Here is a 22,137-nt window from a genome sequence, read left to right on the forward strand (position 1 = left end):
TTTTACACAATAAAATAGGAAAAATCCGACAAAAAGAAAGAGATTACAAATCAATTGGAATTACGATAAGAATAGCAAAGGATCTTTACTAAATTCGTAAAAACTAGATTTGGGATAAGTAATATCTACAATAAACGACCACTTCCAAACCAAAATTTTAATATTCCATACCGTATTATCAACATTTCAACCGTCGTTCCGAAAGCATATCTCATTGCGCAAAAGTCAAATGGACCAAAAAGTTGCAAGCCAAATAACTCTCAATTTGCCCTTCCTAACCTTCTTTCCTTTGCAAAATAAGTACCATTCTAAAAAACTCGAAAGGCACTCCTCCTTTAAAACAAGTGGTATACCAACCCAAAAGATACTTCTTTCCAAATAATCTTCACAACTTTGCATATAAAAAAAGAATGATCCCTATCCTCCAAATCAACACCGCAAAAGACACACTTTAAAGAATTTAAAGGAAATACGATACCTCTAATCTTCAAAAGACCATTCGTAGGAAATCTATTCACAAAAAGTCTCAAACCGGACGTCTTTATCTTGAAAGGGACCTCCATATTCAATACCTTTTTCAACGAGACATCGTACCTATTACAAGGGCCGAATGGAGTTCGGAAAGAAGCATAAAAAACATAGCTAGATGAAACTGAAAAAAGACCACTCGGTTCGTCGGACCAAGCCACTTTGTCACGGTCGAAAACCCCCACCACCACCCCTCTTAACAACGCCTCAAGAGAATTAAACTTCAACCGGTTCTCCAAGGACAACGAAGAAACTTTCCCGCCGCAATCCCCCCAACACCAAACACCATTCCTCTAATCTCTCAGATCCCCACCGAAACAAGTTCCAAACAAGAAAGGGAAAATAAATCCGGAAATTTCTCCCTCAAAGAGAAGTCGTCCACACACCTAGCTTCCCAAAAAGGAATATTATAACCCTTTCCGACTTCAAACTTACAACAAGCCTTGATGAGATCTCTAAAAGGGAGAGATCCAATCTTAAGAATGTCCTTCCACCATGAAGAGGAAGATGAGAGAATTTTATCACAATTCCCATCACTAAAGATCTTCATGGAAATATCCCCATAACGAGCTTTCAACAAGTCATACCAAAGAAATTCAGAGCCTTGCATAATTCTCCATATCCATATATTAAAAAGAGCTAAATTGAAGTCCGAAAAGTTTTTAATACCCAACCCTCCTTTCGCACGGGGAGGACACACCTTCTTCCAACTCAACCAATGAATTTTCCTCTTGCCCTCCAAACCCCCCATAAGAAGTTACCTTAGATGCTCATAATCTCTTTGACAACCATTGATGGCATCTTGTAAAAAGATATAGTGAAAACGGAAAGGGTACAGAAGATATATTTCAAGAGAGTAATCATACCCCCAAGATTAAAAAATCGATTTTTCCACCCCGAAAGACATTTCTTCATTTTATTCACAAGAGGAACCCAAGTGGAATTTTTCCTCGGATTAGCACCAATAAGAATACCAAGAAAATTAAAGTTACTAGCTTCCACCTTACATGAGAGCACATAAGCCGCAGCCTCCTGTTTACGGTGATTTTTCCGTAAACAACCTCTAGTCCTCCAAATTATTAAGTATACTTTAGTTACTCGCGGGATCGACTAGATTGATACTAGGACATGTGTCAAAAGGTGTCTATCATAATAATTGAAGTCATATTTCCGAGTTTTACTTCTACAAGAAATGCTTTAATCTAAGACTTGATGTAAAAAAGACAATGTAAAATACAATGTAACAAAATAGATTGCAGCAAGTAATTCGAAATGACTGGACTGTAAACGTCAATGATTCGACGGGAAATGTAAAGATATTTAAATGACTTGTGTTTATAAAACAAAGGATAAATATTCAAAATGTAATGGTGTTACACGTACATTTCTCAGCAATAACTCTTTCTCGTACGCTTGGTACTTGAGTGATTTGTGAATAATTTGTACAAAATGAACACCCCTGGATCCTACCACTAAGACCCTTATTTATACTAATTCGACCCTAACGGTCCTACTATAATGAGACGCCACATTGCCTGTTTGCATGCGCTTCGAATTCCTGGGGTTCCACGCGTCTTCCTTGATTCAAAAGAAACACTTTGAAATTTAAATCCTCTCGCTCGAAACTCTTTAACGAGAAGCAACGTGTCTTAGCGAATAGTAATAAAATATATCAGAATATCCTAAGTCTTTTCAGCCCTTAGTCTTCGAAGATAATTTATTCACATTTTGCTTCGATTAGGAAATCATCCTGACATATAATAATCTTAAAAACAGCCATTTAAAAGCCATTCTTTCCTCGAGACATATGTCTTCGAAGGACACCAACATTATGTCGAAATCTCCAGCTAACAAATTGCCCCCAATAAATGCATGTTTCGAAAGATAAGTAGAAATAGGCATTTCTTAATACTTTTAGATTTCGACCTCTCAAGACCTTTGAACTCCAAGATTGTGAATGACGTCATAGTCATTATGACCTTTCTTTCAAAATGTCTTCTCAAAACCATGTGCCATTACGTCTGATCATTACTCTTAGGAACTAGGAGTGAGGCCATTAACTGCGAAACCGCCTGGCAAACCAATCGTCTTCAGACACGTGCCCTACTAACTCCATTATAAATTAATTAGAAATTTGAAGGGGCTATTTTACTAACCCTATAAATAGTGAGTTCAATCACTTGTGTAATTTTTCCGTTTCCTTTGCAATCACACCCTTTGCTTACTTGCTGAAGAACACTAAACCTCTTCAACCTTTCTTCATCTTTTTCAAACAAACTTTCTTCATCAATGGTTTCCTCAACTGAACATGCCCAGCAAACGCAAATCACTGAAGCTTCTCAACCTGTTCTAGAGCTTCAACGCCCAGTACTTGTTGAGAATCAAGAATACATACCAGAACCTTACCTGGAGGAAAGCCGCTCCATTTATGCTTCTCAGGTAATAATCTCTTACAAAATTTCTGGTAAGACTCATGCATTCATGGGTCCTCTGCTTGGTCCTGACGCTCATTTACAGGCTAACTTTTTCCCTTCTTACTATAAAACTAGGCCCCTAGTTAGTAAGAATAAATTAGATGGTACGGGTAAACTGCTCTTTGTTGAGAACACAGATACTGCAGGTTCTTCGACTAGGACTTCTCTAGCTCAAGAGACCATTAGGTTAGAGTACATGACTAATACACTTAGGGTATTTAGGTCTATCCCTCTAGCAAAAGATCCTAAACCTTACTACGCCTAGTTAGCTAAGGTCGAATCAAAGAAATCCCCCTTATGGAAGGAATTAGGGATTTATGACTTAGTTCAGTTGTCGAAGACTGGATTAGAATATAACCAGTCTATGTTGGTAGTGTCCATATATTTTTGGGACGCATCTCACAACACCTTTCGCCTCCCATGTGGGATGGTTACCCATACCCTCTTCGATATAGCTGTTATCCCAGGGCTTCGACCAACAGGAGTGGACTTCATCCTAACTACATGGATACTGACACCATTAAGTTTGGCTAAAGTAAATCCATCTACACCGCTTTCATAAAAAAACATCATATCAAGGATAATGACGAAGTCTCTGACGAATAACACATTGCCTTCTTGGCACTTTGGCTATCGAGATGCGTTTTCTGCTTGAGGTCCCTGCAAGTGGCGAAAAGGTATCTCTGTATGGCCAATCAACTTTAGCCAGGCATGAAGCTGGATCTGAGCCAAATGATTCTAGGATACCTTTACGAGTGCCTGGGTGAATCTGTTGATTTCTTGAGAGCATATGAAGCTGGGACTTCTCTGCTTTTCGCTGGGCCCTTTTGGTTATTACAATTGTGGCTCAATGCTACCTTCGAAGTCGTCCTCCCAAAAAAGGGGTTAGTTGACGAAAATGACACAACTTTCAAGAACCGGACGGTCGAAGGGACGAGGCTAGCCAACTTAACTCCCCAAGAAGACGGAGGTCAGCTGCTAGAGGCCTTTCGAGCTTATATAATGATGTTTGTTAAACGTTATAGTTTTAGCCCTTCAATGGCTCCATTTGTCAAAAGGAAAGTAGGCCCTGAATGGTTTACACGAGAATTTCCTGCTTCTTCTCCAGATCAACATGCTGAATCAATGGCCATTTGGGAAGCCTTTTTAACTCCTAAAATGTTGTACCATCGACTGCGAATCACGAAGAGCCATTATGGCCTTCTTAGCTACCAACCCAACCTCGTTTCGAGACAGTTTGGGCTTGTTCAAATTAAACCCAAGTGTTTGTATGGCAAGAAGAGTCATATGTGCCTGCACACCATGTATTCGACCGAAGAAAGATTCAAATCAAAGACTGTCAGATACATTGGCGACACCTCCCTTACTCCCATCTCTTTCGAACCTACATTCTATACCACCATGGAATTTCACAAATGGGGTTTTGGGTTTATGTTGATATTCTTAGATTTTGAAAAAGGAATTCCATGAAATTGATAAATGGATGTATGTTTGATGATGATTCTTTGTTTCTATGCATTATATGTGTGTTATATGACTTATATTGCATGAAATTTGGTCTTGTTGTTGTGTTTCGTGAAAATTTGTGTTTTGACCCTAAATTTGGTGTCGAAAGTGACGTCATAGGATTGTGTTTTTATGATCCCAATTGATGTTATATGAATAGAGAATGTGAATATATGATTCCTTTGTAAAATTGGGCATTTTAAGATGGACTTTTGGTGGAAAAAGGGGTTGAGGCAGTAGCAAACCCGTGACAGAATTTTTCTACATAATCGACAGGTCGCTTAGGGAGCCCTGTTAGAAAATGTTTTTATTTTTTAGAACTGAATTGGGTCTTGAAAAATATTGATTTATCATGAGTTTTAGTGAATTTTTCATATTTTACTAGAGTTGTTTGATTGGCCTTTGAGTCGGGTTTTGATGGAAACTGAATGCTTGAATTTTCTATGGTTATGCATTGTAATGAATGATTGTTGAGAATGACATTTTGAATCTTGTTGGCTAACTGTTGTTTGTGATTATATGATGTGGTTTTGCAAAGACGATGAGGTGATGGCCTGTTTAGTGTTTGTAGAAGGCTTATGTCTTGTAGTTGCATAATTGTGTTATTACATGTCGGTGTCACATACATTGCATCGTTGAGGGCTTATGCTCTATTGTTGGCCAGAATTGGCGAATCATTGAAGGCTTACGCCTTGTTGCTGCCTCTATTTATTGGTATTATATTGAGGGCTTATGCCCTGTTTGTATCACATGCATTTGTATCGAAGTTGGTCTCATTGCATTCTATAACCCGTGATGTGATGATTAATTGTTTGTTATTGATATCCGTATACTACTTGTTGATGGATGATGATGATTTTGTGAAGTGGTTAAATGTGTATGATATTATTTTCCATATGCTTGTTATCATATGTTTCCTTTATATTGTTATGATATCTCACCCCTTCTATTTGAATGTTACCCTTACGTTGGTAACGTGCAGGTGATCGGGAGTGAAAGATGATTACTTTCAGTTAGTTCGAGTTGGTGTTGTTGCTCTGATACGTAACACTATGCGGGATGAACACTATTTTTTTTCTTTATTGGATTTAATTTTATTGTTGAAGCTTTTATGAATAATGATGTTGACAAATGTCGAACTATGTTTTTGGTTGGTTTTAATTTGATTTATGAATACCTTCCGCTGCGTAATAAAAAATATTTCGAAGATTATGTTATTTTGATCGGTTCATTCGACTTAATGTGTTATGTATCCGTTAATAATTGCGAGCTAATGTTTGTGTTATGAAGAAATGTGAGATTCTGATTTTTGATGAATTGTTTTGAATGGAATTTTATCACTCTGATTTTATTATAATTCGCCATGGTAAATTAGGGTGTTACAGTTGTCATCATTAAAACTTTAGGAAGGATATCACTAGGATTATCAACTTCATATCAGCAAGCATATAGATCCACATGAGTTTCCTATATCTTGGAATTTACTTCCATACTTTTACAAAACTCTGGTCGCTCAAACAGACAGGATTTGGAGAGCTTTCAAACTTCATCTCTTTCATTACTCTGAGGCTTTTAGGATTCTTTGTAAGATATATCAATCATATAAGCACTTCAATCTTGAATCTACTTTCATGATGGGCTTAAGATGTTTTCTAGTTAGGGCATCATCATCACAGAGTTGAAAGTTATTGCCAGGGACTTCGGACATCATTGATGCTATTATCATCAAAACTTCATACAGGATCTTCTACGAGATTATCAACTTTATACCTATAAGCACAAAAATTCATAAAATATTCCCCTATGTTGCATTATTGACAATTTATTTGTAAGAATATTTGGCGTGACCAATAATTATTGCGCATAAATAGGATCATCCTTGTGACATAAAACTAAAAACTAGTAGCTAGAATTCCTACATCGACTTGCAAATTAGCAAACCTCCATAACTTTCTGATTCAATTACACAATGTTAATCTTAACTTCCAAACTACTTCAACGATTGCCTTTCCTTATATTTGGGTGGTTTTCCCTACAAATAATTATGAATCAGATGGCTTAATTAATTAACCATTTTTTGTTATCTTTTTTTGGTCCATTCTTTCATATCGTAAACCTCATGGAACATCATTCAGATTTCAAATCATATTTTTGGAAACAGGATGTTTTAGTATCAATAAAGGTAATTTCTTCTAGGTATCAAAAACTCTAATTACTTTCGTGTAGGTTACTCTACCATTGGAGATAAATACCTAGCAGGAACGAGAAGGCTAAATAAGGGTCTTTGTTACGAAGGAATGATTTGAAACATTTTCTTACCAAGAATCCTAGGAAATGAGTCATGATTATAGACCTTTTTTTTCTTAGGAAAAAATATGACTTTTTTTTCTGTGTATTGGAGATATTTTTTGTTATGCCAAAATCTTGATTTGATGTGCTATGCTGTCTCCTAAGTTAACAATGTATACTCCTGATGGGGAATCAATGCTACACTCAACAAAGACCAATCTTCTGGTAGAGGTTCTGTTGGTACCACCACTAAGCAATCGAAATGTGGATGCAGCTTTAACGAGTGATATTTTAAGATCAAACAAACAAAACTTTTATAAGAATGGGACAAATTAGAGCATGCATCGGGGGCCTTTTTTTGTAATCTTATTCGACTGTACAAAGTATTCAAACTTTAAGGCTATCAATTATTTAAAATATCAATGGTTTTTTGTTCTGGTTTTCAACATTTTCTCACATAGTAGGATAGAAATTTGATGAAGAGGGTTGTGTAGTTAGAGATTGTGTGCAACTATTTTGTTGAAATATTCATGACATTTGAGATATCATTATGGGTTCAGGAAGGGATTAACCACACCAAGATAAGCAAAGTATTCGAATGAGGCCCCCAATCAATTTTTCTCATTATTATTGCCCACACTTTTTGTTATTCTTATGCACCTTTACCATAGTTAGAAAACAACTAAATTACGCTACGTGTACAACCCTCCGTCCCTAATCCCAAATTGCATTATGTATTTTATGTACCTAATTTTAGTATAATCTCATTTGTCTTGAACAAATAGCAATAAATCTTATGGATACGATAATTACACTCATCGCTTGTGGGTTATTATTGATACAATTTACCACATATTGAAACACATATCATCAATTTCAAAATTATCCATCTTCAAGTTGGTTGGAATTTTTATTTCCATATTTTTTTCTCAAATTCTTTAGCATTAGAAGTGTCATAAAAGTTAGGACATGCCTCAATTCACAATACTCAGTTGAACATCTTTCCTTTAATTGAAGCTTTGATAAATAGCAGTTTTAGATGGTTAACCATTTCTTTAGTAGGCTTATAAAACAACATAACTTAAGCTTCACTAGCCTCATATAAGGTAACCCATTCAATTTCTTCAATATACATGTCTGTTTAAAGCTCATATGGTTGGGTTTTTATGCCCTAGAACCGAAGATGGATTAAACCAACGGCTTTTGTTTCAGCCAAAATTCTTTAATTTTGTTCACTGAATCCTAGTTAGACTCAAGATATCTATCTCCATTTGATACCGTCTAACCCTAAGAAGCCATATGATGCTACCATATTTTTGTAGTCGGATTCCTCTTCAAGGGCCAAAAGGAGTTGATCATCAGCTACTAACTCTGGGTCTCTGAGACTTAGACCAAATGCATCATTCACTCGTTTAGAAGAAATTGCACATTTTATTTATACAATCTTATTTTCTTCATTAGGATTCGAGGACTTGGCATTACTCAAGTCATCAAATTCTACCTCTTGTTCAATTTAAGGAAACTCTTTGTTTATCGCTTATAATATTTTAGGCAATGATATCTCATTTTCATATTGGTTTTGGACTTTGTCAACCATCTACAAAGTTTGCTTTATATTTTTTATAAATGGTTTATTTGTTACTCCTTCTTTTGAGTTATGGTGAGGATGACTATGCGAGGTGTTTTGGACTTGGTACTCAAATTTAATACCCATTCTAAGGCTCTGGATTTTACCATTCTTAGGGCTGCCAACTTCGTATTTTCCTTGACAATGATTTCAAGAAACATTAGTCCTTCTTCAATCGTAGCTTTGGCTACCCTCGTTTCTCTTTTAGGCACGCGCCCCACATCAATCTTGGGTAAGTTCAATTGCAGGTGTATTATATGGTTGTTTCCCCTTGACCTAACATTTATGTAAGGATCTTTAGACAACCCAAATCCTTGCATAGAAATGTATTTGTGTTACTAGATCCTGAGTGAGTCGTCCAATCATGTATGGTTTTATAATTTTAAAATTACCAGGCAATGAACTATTGTGTTGGTTAGCTTATCAAACATTGATGCTCCATTAGTCTTCTTGTTTCCCTGTATGGATTCAATTAGTATGACTTTAGGTTATCAAACTTACTTCACCCTAAAGGTTTTGAGAATAAAACCATGTCAGTATTCATGGTTAGGAAATGATTTGTATCAATGTACATATTTTAAATCCCCAATTCAATGACATGCATCTTTCATCCTTGATAGCCTTAGAATGGTTATCCAAAAAGGATTACATTTAGTCGTTGCATGATTATAAGAGTTATGTCATTTGCAACACATCTTGCCTTTTGATATCCTCAAATATAGGAATATTGTGACCATCTAATAGTTGAATATGTTTATATTTAAGTTAATAAAATATCTAGTTATCTTTTGTGATACCAATGATGTTTTTGTGGTTATATATGCATAAAGATTTTGATGATCGACTCAACAATATTAAACATAAATAACATCGTCAAATATTTCACCTAAATCTAAAAATGTGAAATAAACTTTCTGATGAGTAACTCAACAAAGATAAAACTTTATGAACATCATCAAGAAACGGACTTGGATGTTATAGCACGACTCTGATCCGAGGCTCGAGTTTTTTAATATTCTTTTAGGATCAAAATGTTCAAAACGCATGTTTCTCTCCAAGTACTAAAAACATACACATACTCACGAAAAAAATTTAAACTTTATCTCTTTCAAAATACTTCTAAAAAATTCTTTGGAAAAGGCAAAAACTATTTTTACTCAAGCATAATTGATTGTGGCTCATAAGTAATCGATTACAAAATGTTACTCATTCTATAATCGATTATGATATTGGTATAGTCGATTATGAGATATGTCTCGCTTAGAAATCGATTATGAAATGATCTGAGTCAAAAATTTCCTAAATTTCATGTCCACAATTGATTATAGTCTTGCCATATTATGGATCGGTTTGGGCCTTTTTTGAATTTTTCTTTTATGTGTATTCTTTTACTATAAAATGGGGTCTTGTGTTCATTTAAAAACACATGAGAAATATGAAAAATGCATTATCTTTGACTCTCACTTATCTTTTATAATTTTTATATAAACTTCATATATCTTTTTTATTGAGAGAGTGACCACTAAATAGTACATTGTGTAATAGTTGTTGTAATTCTGATTTGCATTGTAAATCTAAGAGAGTGTTATTCTCTTGAACTTATAAATTATAAAGGTTGCGATTTAAATTTAAGATAAAAGTTTGGTGTAAGATGTTGTGAGTTAAACATGTGTTAAATCTCTATTGATAGTGGAAAATCTTAATATGCTATCTTTGGGGACTAAAATTAGGCCTCGTGATTTTGGGTCGACCCATAATAAATCGTGTATGTTCATTCCTTATCTCTTAATTTTATTTTATTTATTTATCTATCATCCTCTTCTTCTTCTAATCTCTTGTTAAAAGTATTTTTAATTTTTTTAATCTTTCAAAAACTTTTTATATCACAACTCAACCCCCCCCCCCCTCTTCTTGTGTTTCAAGTCCATTGGTCAATGCATTTTATGACTTATCTTCTGTTTAATTATTGACCTTCCCTTTATCAAGCCTCATGGTAGGACATGATTTTTTTCCTTTCACGATCTCAGTTGAAGATATATTTGTCGTGAAACCTACTTATATATAGTCATCAAAACCTTACATATCATCTATAGAGACACAATGCGGGCCTCTTCCCCATCCATCATGTTTCTTCACCTTATCTTAGATGAATTTTTGATGTATTGTGCTTAGTAAGTTCCTTCAAATAATGACAAGTTTTTCCAACCGATTTCACTCTTATCTAAGGATTCATGTCATTGATGCATATTATGCATCGTGAAATTGAACTTAACATTTCCAGCCTTCTTTTTTAACGTCTCAATAAAACTTTTAGTCGATTCATCTACCTATCATTTCAATTTCATTAGCTTGATTATTGTAACTTCTAGCTAAGTTCGGTAGAATCTATTGTAGAATCACTTTTCCATGTCTTCCAAGTGTTTATTGAGTTTGGTGGAAGAGAGGAATGCCAAAAAAACTATTGTCTTTGTTACCAATAAAGAGAATTATTTTTATTTAGATATTCGTTGTAGTTTCCCTTGCCATACTATGCATTAAAACTTCCAATGTGCTCTATATTTGATGTTTCGTCTTCTTTGAATAAGATAGCAAAATCTATAGTTTATAACCTTTGGAATAAGGCCTCAGTCTTCCATCTTCCTCATGTATGTTGAATTGAATAACCCATAACTAATCTTGGATTCCTGATGTTCAGCCAACATCATGTCCACCAACATATAACATGTTGTTCATCTACATAGGGTTTCCCTCAAGCGATACTTGTGACTTAATAATTTGTATGAATACTTATGGTGGCCTCCTTACCATATGTACCTATATCTAAATTGAATATTATCTTGATTATATGTGACATTCGCCATTGTGTTCCCTCGAGGGTTAGTCGTGGAAAAAATATTAGGCTAGGAATTACAAAGAGTAAAAGGTACATGTTGTATAAGAAATGGATAGACTTGGAAATGACCTACTATTTCGTTGATTGGTTGGCTTTTGGTAGACGTGGAAAATTTGTCACCAGAATTGGCTTGCTTTGTCTACAACTCCCTCGTTTGTTGGACCTCGTTATGAACCATAGATCTTATGATGTAAGAAAGTTGTTTAGATATATGATCATGATATCATGTATCCTCATGTGCAACTGTTTTCTAATAACAGACATTGTCACTACCACTAGTTTCTTATATGTTCAACTGACGCACCTCCAAAAGTAGTGAGAAGAGGCACAATTGTTGGCATTTCCCACTGTATGTGTATGTATTTCGGGTCATTTTTTATCTGACCTCTTTATTGATGATGGTAATAGTTGTTCCATTCCATGTTACTAAGGTTCATTACAGAATCATGTGCATATGTCATAACCAATGAAGCACACGAACACGCTACGAGTATCGGATACGATACGTATTCGATACGGCAATACGTTAATTATTGAAAACTAGAAGATACAATACATTTAAGATATGTATATATAAAAATTAGAATATATATTTAGTTAAATTATAGTCTAACAAAACTGTTGTGAATTCAATGCCACGAACAAAGTATAAAATAAGGGATGAATAAAGGACAAGGAAGAAGAGGAGAACACAAATATTGGTTATAACTGCTATTCTTTTACTTTCTTTTAAAACAAGATTACAAGTTTACAAGAATAACAAATAACCTCTCTCACCCTAAATTAGGATTTGCAGCTTAGCAATGATGAGAGACTAGTATGCTATTTATAATAAAACCTAACATACTAACTAATGGGCTTTTTCCACAAGGCCCATTACACAAGCCAACTTAATAAACAAGCTAACTTAACAAATTAGGGTTTAAACACTAAAACCTAATTTAACATGCTAACAACCCTAGCATCTTCGACACAAGCATGTGAACAACCTTCGACTTCATGCTTAATCCTGTCGAACCAAGAAGCTACCCTTCGGCCATACTAGAGTTCGATCCAATATCTCACAAATCTCCACCTTGGATCTAACTCTACAACATCAAGGGAACAACTAGCTTTCTTCATGCAGCTTTATCAACTGCATACAGTGGAAAAACTTGCAACTCGGCAATGTCTTGGTGATCATATCAGCAGCATTGTCTTCAGTCGAAACCTTCAGCACTTGGACTTTTCCACGCTCGATTACTCCTCTGACGAAATGCAGCCTCACATCAATGTGCTTAGTTCTCTCATGATAGGCTGAATTCTTCGACAGGTGTATTGCACTTTGACTATCACATTTAACAGTGATACCTCGACCTTGAAGTTTCAGCTCCTTCGCAAAACCTTCAAGCCACAATGCTTCTTTCACAGCTTCAATTAGGGCAATATACTCCGCTTCAGTGGTTGATAGAGCAACAACCTTCTGAAGTGTTGCTTTCCAACTAATTGCAGTGCCAAACATAGTGAAAACATATCCAGAAATAGATTTTCTGGAATCCATACAACCTGCATAATCAGAGTCGACATATCCTTCTATTACTGCTTTACTATATTCACCCAAGGCTCCACCATAAATTAGGACTCTATTCAGAGACCTATTTATGTACCTTAAAATCCACTTCAATGCTTGCCAGTGAGCCTTTCTAGGGTTCGCCATGTACCTGCTTACAAGACTTACTGCATATGCTATGTCGGGTCTAGTACAGACCATAGCATACATCAAAGAACCAACTATATTAGCATATGGGATGCTATTCATATAGGCTCTTTCAACATCAGTACTGGGACACTGATCAATACTTAGCTTGAATTGAGGGTTTGTTGGAGTCACAACTGGCTTCGAATTCGACATACCAAACTTTTCGAGAATCTTATGTAGATATGCCTCTTGAGATAAGCATAACTTCGACTTCTTTCTATCTCTTCGAATGTCAATTCCAAGAATCCTGGAAGCAGCTCCCAGATCCTTCATATCGAACTCCTTATTGAGTTCAGCCTTCACCCTCGTCATATCTTCAACATTGTTGCTTGCTATGAGAATATCATCCACATAAAGCAACAAAATAACAAATGAATTACCAGGTCGAAATCTGAAGTAAACGCAGTGGTCGAACTGACTTCTAATGAAACTTATGCGTGCCATGAACTTGTCGAATCTCCTATTCCACTGTCGAGGAGATTGTTTCAGCCCATACAAAGATCTCTTTAACTTGCACACATAATCTTCCTTCCCCTTTTCGACATACCCTTCAGGTTGCCTCATCAGGATCGTTTCATCTAGATCACCATACAAGAACGCAGTCTTCACATCCATTTGTTCCAGTTCAAGATCGAACTGTGCCACCATGGCAAGCAACATTCGAATGGACCTATGCTTCACAATAGGAGAAAACACATCACTGAAGTCGACACCTTCTTTCTGAGTGAAACCCCTTGCAACTAACCTTGCCTTGTATCTTTTCGACGTCACTCCTTCAATTCCTTCCTTAACTATGAAAATCCATTTACAACTGACTAACCTTGCCCCAATAGGTTTCTTGATCAGTTCCCAAGTATGATTATCATGAAGAGATTTCATCTCATCATCCATGGCCTTCAGCCATTCAGTCTTATTTCGACTCCTCATAACTTCCTTGTAGTCTCTAGGTTCTTCGTCTAGAACCTCACTTGCAGAGATTAAGACAAAAGCTATAAGATCTGCATACCCAAGCCTCTGAGGTGCCTTTATGACTCTTCTCGACCTATCTCTCGACAATAGGTAGTCATCGTCAGTTTCCTCAACTTCCTCAGCATCTTCTGCTTCTTCTTCGACTTCATCAGGGATATGCAATTCAGCATCAACATGCTCCACCTCAACAGGAATCTCTACCTGTTCCAGCTCTTCGTCAGATGTTTCTGTACTTCGACCAACATCATCAGTTTTCTTAAAATCCATTTCAGCTTCATTGAAAACTACATCTCGACTGGTGATACACCTCCTGTGACCTGGCTCTAGGCACCATAGCCTATAAGCTTTTACTCCTTCTGGGTATCCCATGAACATGCATTTCAGAGCTCTAGGTTCGACCTTGTCTTGCCTAATATGAGCATAGGCTACACAGCCAAATACTCTCAGTTTGTCGAGATCTGGTGGATGTCCCGACCAAACTTCTTCAGGTGTCTTCATATCTAACGCTGTTGAAGGACATCTGTTTATCAGATATGTTGCTGTCGAAACAGCCTCAGCCCAGAACACCTTCGTTAACCCCGCACTAGTCAACATGCATCTGACTCTCTCCAAAATAGTTCGATTAAACCTTTCAGCCAAACCATTTTGCTGTGGAGTACCTGCAGTAGTTCTATGCCTTGCAATACCAGAGGCAGCACAAAAACTGTCGAATGCCTCATTGCAAAATTCCAGGCCATTGTCGGTTCTCAACCTCTTGACCTTTCTGCCAGTCTGATTTTCAACCAGAGTCTTCCAACTTTTGAAATTCTCAAAAGTTTCATCCTTAGTCTTCTGGATGAATACCCATAATTTTCTGGAATAATCATCTACTATGGATAGAAAATACCTTGCTCCTGAATGTGATGGACACCTTGCAGGCCCCCAAAGATCAGCATGGATGTAATCAAGGGATCCATGTGTTCTTTGTTTGCCTTTGTTGAACTTCACTCTGCAAGATTTTCCAAGTACACAGGGTTCACAAAACTTCAGCTTTCCGACTTTGTCTCCACCAAGCAGATTTTATTTCCCTAATTCGACCAGACCCCTTTCACTGACATGGCCCAATCTCATGTGCCAGATTTCTGTTTTCGACAAAGGTTTCGTGGATGCAACATTTGTCGAACCACTTACAACTTCAGCCTCAAGGGTATACAAGCCTTGTTTCTTCACGCCTCTCAAGACTTCCTTCGAACCCTTCATGACTCTTAGGATACTTTTCTCTCCTTGGAAAACATATCCTTTCTTGTCGAATTCACCAAGAGAAAGCAGATTTCTCTTCAAATCACGAACATACCTGACTTCAGTCAACAACCTTATTGACTCATCATGGAGCTTGAATCTCACAGATCCAACACCTACAATCTTGCAAGCCTTGTTGTTTCCCAGCAATACTGATCCACCATCTTGATCACATAATTCCTCGAACAAGTCTTTGTTTGGAGTCATATGTCAAGTGCAACCTGAATCCATAATCCACTCCTTCTTAGAGTCACTGCTTGAAACCACAAGAACATCAGATGATTCGAAATCATCTTGAACAATGGCAGCGTTGTCATTATCCTTACCTCCATGATATTTCAGGCGTTCAGGGCACACCTTTCTTGTGTGACCCTCCTTCTTACAATGGTAGCATCGAATGCCAGATGCTTCGCCACTGTGAGACTTCGACTGGCATTTGCCTTTCTTCTTGTCGAACTTACCATCCTTTCGTAAGAGTTTTCCTTTAACGGCCAAACCTTCGCCAACAGTCGAAGGTTTATGCTCCTTTCGTTCATTCAAGTCCTTAGAGTACAAGGCTGATTGAACTTCTTCAAACGTCAGGGACTCCCTTCCATACAAGAGAGTTTCTTTGAAGTGAGCATGTGATCGAGGCAAAGAACACAATAGTAACAACGCTTGATCTTCATCATCGATCTTCACATCAATATTTTCAAGATCAAGAATCAGCTTGTTGAACATATCCAACTGCTCAGCCAATACTTTGTCTTCAATCATCTTGAATGAATACAAAGCTTGCTTCAGGTAGAGTCGATTTACCAGTGATTTGGTCATATACAAACTTTCAAGTTTCACCCATAACCCTGATGTCGTCGTCTCCTTTGATACCTGCCGGAGAACCTTATCACCAAGGCTCAACAGAATTGCGCTGTGTGCTTTCTCGATCATATTCTTCTTCTCCGCTGCCGTCAATTCTGCATTCATGGCTGCCTCTCCCTTCAACGCTTCCAAGCAACCCTGCTGAACCAGTAGGGCTTTCATCTTCAAGCGCCACAGACTGAAATCATTCACTCCGGTGAACTTTTCAATCTCATACTTTGTTGAAGGCATCTTCTCCACGCTCACCGCACCAATTTGTTGTGAATTCAATGCCACAAACAAAGTATAAAATAAGGGATGAATAAAGGACAAGGAAGAAGAGGAGAACACAAATATTGGTTATAACTGTTATTCTTTTACTTTCTCTTAAAACAAGATTACAAGTTTACAAGAATAACAAATAACCTCTCTCACCCTAAATTAGAATTTGCAGCTTAGCAATGATGAGAGACTAGTATGCTATTTATAATAAAACCTAACATACTAACTAATGGGCTTTTTCCACAAGGCCCATTACACAAGCCAACTTAATAAACAAGCTAACTTAACAAATTAGGGTTTAAACACTAAAACCTAATTTAACATGCTAACAACCCTAGCATCTTCGACACAAGCATGTGAACAACCTTCGACTTCATGCTTAATCCTGTCGAACCAAGAAGCTACCCTTCGGCCATACTAGAGTTCGATCCAATATCTCACAAAAACCAAACTCAATGAAAATTTTAATGCACTGGAAAATATTAAAGTGATACCTATATTATGGTAAAAAGATGTTCATAATGAAAAAATGTGAAGGCATTATGAAAAGAAGAAATTAATCGTTGTAGAGAAAGATGTTGCAAGGTATAATATTGAAACTAGAATTTTCTTGTAAAAATAAAATATTGAAAACTGGTAGTAATAAATTATGAGAAATTAAACCATTCTTAAAAAATGGCAAGTTTTTGGAAGGAGTTAAATAGGATATTAAAAATGACCATTAAAAAGGAATAAAGAGTCATTAAAATAAAATAAAAAATTCTCTTAAAATTGAGAAGTCACGTATCCGTGACGTATCGGAATTTTTTTTTAAAAAAATAAATAAATTCAAATACTCTTTTAATATGTATCGGCGCCCTATCAGAACATATCGGCGTATCAGTGTATATCAGATACGATACGGTCTAATTTTTTTAAGTATTTGTGCTTCATAGGTTTTAACATAGTCCTGATCTATAAAAGTTAGTTATGGATCAACTTTTAACTCTCATCATGAAATCTCTTGTTTTCAAGTGATTGGACTAAAAAAGAAAAGGCTTAAATGCACTTTTGGTCCCTGTAAGTTAGCGAGTTTTTGATTTTCGTCCCTGTAAGTTATTTTTTTTGGTTTTAGTCCCTATATCTTACTTTTTGCTTGAGGTTTAGTCCCTAAAGCCAAAATCCGCAGGAAAATCTGCAGGTTACCTGTGGATTTTCCTGTGAAATTTCCTGCGGATTTTGATTTTAGGGACTAAAATGAACGCGAAAGTGAAATATAGGGACTAAAACCAAAAAAAATAACTTACAGGGACGAAAATCAAAAACCCGCTAACTTACAGGGACGAAAATCAAAAACCCGCTAACTTACAGGGACGAAAAGTGCATTTAAGCCAAAAGAAAATTATTTCTAAAATAAAGGTTCCTTAACTATTTTAGAATAAATGAATATGGACAAGCACCGCATTTGAATATGGACAACATTTTTCGATCCATTAAATTGTTAAGGAAGTGGGATATTTTGAAAAATGGATTAGTTTATTCAAAGTTAGAACATAACAAATAAATTAAATTTGTTCGATTCCATTAAAATTTGGCAACTGTTCTCCTATAAAGAAGATACATTCTGGCAAATGAAACATTATGCGTTCTTTTTAAAAAATATTATTCTTTACAAAATTCACTTTATATTAATATCTATTAAAAATACATTGTCAATCAACCAAATGTTGTCTAATCATTTAAAAAAAGTTCTTGTTTGATCATAATTATTTTATATAAAAGACCTCCATTTATTTATCAATTTTTGTATAGAATTAAGATTTAAATTACTTTAGTCACAAAAAAAAAAAGTTAAGATTACCATTTTATCTTTGTATGTAGACAAAGTTTTATCACCACTAAAATTATACACGCACAACCTATTTAAAATTTTAATATCGACGTCTAACTTAATAATATCAGTTTTTATCGGTTAAACTAAAAATTTGCTGATGATATGAAATATTTGTATAACTTTTTAAACTAACACTTATCACAACTCTACTCACTATTTTTCTTAGAAACATTACACTCTAGGTTAACCTTTTTTTTTTTTCTTTATGCACTCTGTTTTTTAAAGGAATGAGGCTCTAGTAATCCAGAGTTCGTGCCGAGAGGTCATGGCACTAGTCAAATATTATTCCCACCAAAAATCAAATTTGGTATTCTCCAAACTTCGTCCTTAATAGGAGATCGTTTACCTTGAGCCCAATTATTTGGTTTAGGTTAATCATTTTTCATTACATTATTGTTTCAATGTTTCTTTCATAAGCAATTAAATATATGCATTGTCGAGTTGCCCCATATTATATATTCCAATAATAATCCACCAAATATTGCCAACCCCACTATAGGAGCCAAATTTAATGCAAATTATACGTGTACATTCCTATGACGTAACCAACCAAATTCCATGTTGGTATAAATAATTGAATCCTCCCCATGCAACTTCTTAGGAAGAAACACAAAACCTTCTTTCAAGTGTTCTTCCTCTTTCCTCAACACTTTCCCATTCAAAAAAACCAAACAAAAAAATGGCCATGGAAAAATCAAATTCCTATGAGAATTTAAAACACTACATTGCTATGATATGCTTACAATTTGGTTATGCTGGTATGAATATTATCACTAAGGTTTCACTTAACCAAGGCATGAGTCACTATGTTCTTGTGGTTTATCGCCACGCTTTCGCAACCGCTTCTATAGCTCCATTTGCACTTATGTTTGAAAGGTTCATACTTCATAGCACAAATTAATAAACATATTTAAACACAAAGTCACATTTAAATGCAAATTAATGCTAACTCTTTTTTTTTCATTTTCCAGGAAAGGACAACCAAAGATAACATTCAAAATTTTCATCCAAATTTTCATCCTAGCTCTTCTTGGGTTAGTCTCCTCTAGCTATTTCATCCTAACAAACAAAACCTTTAGCGTCCGCCTAAGTGAGTGACGCTAATAGCGTTCATATCATTATGGACGCTAAAACTGTGAAGCTATAAATATATACTAAATGTGATTATTGTATTTGATTAACAAAACAGGCCAGTGATTGATCAAAATTTCTATTACGCTGGATTGAAACTCACATCTCCAACTTTCTCTTGTGCCATGAGCAACGTGCTTCCAGCCATGACTTTTGTGATGGCAGTTTTATGCAGGTAAAGTAATCAACTAAATTAAGAATTTTTTTTTCAAGCCAATATTATATAATTTAATTAAGAATCTCATATTCGAACTCAAATCACCACGTTTGACAGATAAAATATACCATATTCCTCGTTACTGTTTGATAGTTAAAATATATAATATAGAATCTCATATTCGAACCCAGGTCACCACGTTACTCCAATATCCACTAATGTTTATTTGACTATATGCTAGTCAAAAAGCTCGACCACTATTAGTGAAAATTTTATCGTCTAAAATATCAATGATGTTTTTCCTACGGATGCACGGGTTTCTAACTAGTTTTTGTGAAGAAAACTACTAGTTTAGTAGTTAATTTATATAAACTAGGGTTTATTTTTAAATTTTCTTATCTTCGAAAATTTTTTTATTTTTGTTTTGAAATATGAAAAGGATGGAGAAGATAAACATAAAGCAAGTGAGATGTCAAGCAAAGATATTTGGAACAATAATGACAGTGGCAGGTGCAATGCTAATGACATTATACAAAGGACCAATAGTGGAGATGATATGGGCCAAACATAGACATCCTCAAAATGAAACACATGAAACAACCACCACAGGTTCTTCTGAAAGAGATTGGATTTTAGGTTGCACTTTCCTTATCATTGCCACTTTTGCTTGGGCTTGTCTCTTTGTTTTGCAAGTAAGTCATTATGCACTAGTTAATTAACTTTCTCATACTTTTTTGTTTGAAAATTTTGATTGATAAATTTATGTTGCAAATAATTGGCAGGCAAAAGTTATTGAAACGTACAAGCATCATCAACTGAGTCTTACTTCACTTATGTGTTTCATTGGTACTCTTCAAGCTATTGCTGTTACTTTTGTGGCTGAGCATAATCTTTCTGTTTGGAGGATTGGTTGGGATATGAGTTTACTTGCTGCTGCCTATGCTGTAAGGATCTTCCATTTATTTCACTTTATTACAAAAAATTTATTTTGGACACATTTTCAAACTTGTTGCAAAAATTATTGTTGATGTTTGCGTTCGAAAAAATAAACAAGATAGAACGGAACAGACATATTAAAGGATGCGTGAATAAAACTTTGGTCCACTCTGAAAAAAATTATGGGCAAAACGGACTTGTCAGTCGAGGCGGGCGGACATGCGGGTCTTTTACATCTAAAAGCTAAAAGTTGCAACAAAAAACTGTTAATGTCTCCACCTGCAAAAAAAACAAGGTGGAGTGGGATAGACATATTAGAGGGTTTAGATCTAAAATTTTGATCCGTCCAAAAAATATGGGTAAAACATATTTCCCAGGCAGATCGGACCCGTTTTACCCCAGTCCTAATCCGTTTAAAAATCTATTTCATATTAAGTCATTAGAACTTCAATCATAAATATCACTAGCGAAAATATTTATCGGTCATAGAAATGAATAGCGGAAATACATATATTTTTTTCCGATTAATAATAAATAGACTAAAGGTAGATATTCAAAGGATTTAAAATAATTTAAACTATTGTAATTCACTAATTCTTATTAATTATTTTTTCTTATAATTTATGTTATTTTTTGTTAGGGAATTGTGACCTCAAGCTTAGCATACTTTGTACAAGGGCTGGTGATTAGGAAGAAAGGACCTGTATTTGCAACTGCCTTTAGCCCACTTATGATGATCATTGTTGCAGTCATGGGCTCCTTTATCCTTGCAGAACAGATATATTTTGGAGGGTAATTTTCTATTAGTGCCCACTAATCATTTTATTAATTATAAAATTGATTATCAACTTTTTTTAATCAAACTAAAGTATGATCTTGATATTTTATTCTAATTTGTATTGATGGTGTCATCATTCATATGGATAAAGCCAAGTGACTAACTAAAGAATTTTTTTTTGGCCTTTGTGGGTGCAGTGTGATAGGGGCCATCTTGATTGTTATAGGTCTATACTCTGTTCTATGGGGAAAGCATAAGGAAGAAACAGAAAGAAAAATAGAAAATGATATTCCTTTGCCTATAAAAGGTGTTCAAATTGGTGCAAATTCTGGGCCAGTGATTGGTGACACTGATCAAGTGAAAAATGGTCAAGTTGGAGATACTAACAACATGCTTTCATCACTTGCAATAACCATGCCCACTAAAGTTCCTACTACTACTAATAATGTTAACCAACAATAAATTGCTTGAGAAATATGGATTATGATTAGGAATGTCATTAACTTCGCGCGTATTTGGAATCATGGTGTGTTTGACGGAATCATGGTAACCCGTGTTTTTGTTGAAACTCGGTTGGTTACGATGATTCTGTCAAATTCACTGTGAATCTAGACATGCACTTCTTCCATCATCCCCTATTTTGTTCCTTTTAGCAAATTTTCCTCCCCCGCCTCCGCTTGTATTAGAGAAAATATGTAATTTTGTAACAAAATTCCAACTAATCCATGTAGAAAAGTGAATCATAAAGTTTTCTATATCTATTTTTATTTTATCTTTTTTTTTCTTCATTCTTATTGGTATAGGTGTTGTGGGATTTGTTCTCAAAAATAAGTCTTTCTTT

The 22,137-nt window shown here is 35.4% G+C and overlaps 1 protein-coding gene across 1 annotated transcript; it reads left to right on the plus strand.

Annotated features, from left to right (window-relative positions):
• Nucleotides 1–18,904: 18,904 nt before the first annotated feature.
• LOC131635080 (WAT1-related protein At5g07050-like) lies at nucleotides 18,905–22,072 on the plus strand. The gene is made up of 7 exons (XM_058905680.1): nucleotides 18,905–19,170; nucleotides 19,266–19,328; nucleotides 19,484–19,600; nucleotides 20,022–20,274; nucleotides 20,365–20,526; nucleotides 21,159–21,310; nucleotides 21,494–22,072. Exons 1-7 carry the CDS (start codon nucleotides 18,974–18,976, stop codon nucleotides 21,756–21,758), a joined length of 1,209 nt encoding a protein of 402 aa, XP_058761663.1. The 5' UTR covers nucleotides 18,905–18,973; the 3' UTR covers nucleotides 21,759–22,072.
• The last annotated feature ends 65 nt before the right edge of the window (nucleotides 22,073–22,137 follow it).

The sequence above is a fragment of the Vicia villosa genome, unplaced genomic scaffold (assembly GCF_029867415.1).
Source record: "Vicia villosa cultivar HV-30 ecotype Madison, WI unplaced genomic scaffold, Vvil1.0 ctg.001420F_1_1, whole genome shotgun sequence".
NCBI classification, from domain to species: Eukaryota; Viridiplantae; Streptophyta; class Magnoliopsida; order Fabales; family Fabaceae; genus Vicia; species Vicia villosa.

Coding starts and splice junctions, on each gene's coding strand:
- LOC131635080 (XM_058905680.1), top strand. CDS start 18,974: ATGGCCATGGAAAAATCAAATTCCTATGAGAATTTAAAACACTACATT. Junction 20,275..20,364: donor CTTGTCTCTTTGTTTTGCAA/GTAAGTCATTAT, acceptor AATAATTGGCAG/GCAAAAGTTATTGAAACGTA. Junction 20,527..21,158: donor TACTTGCTGCTGCCTATGCT/GTAAGGATCTTC, acceptor ATTTTTTGTTAG/GGAATTGTGACCTCAAGCTT.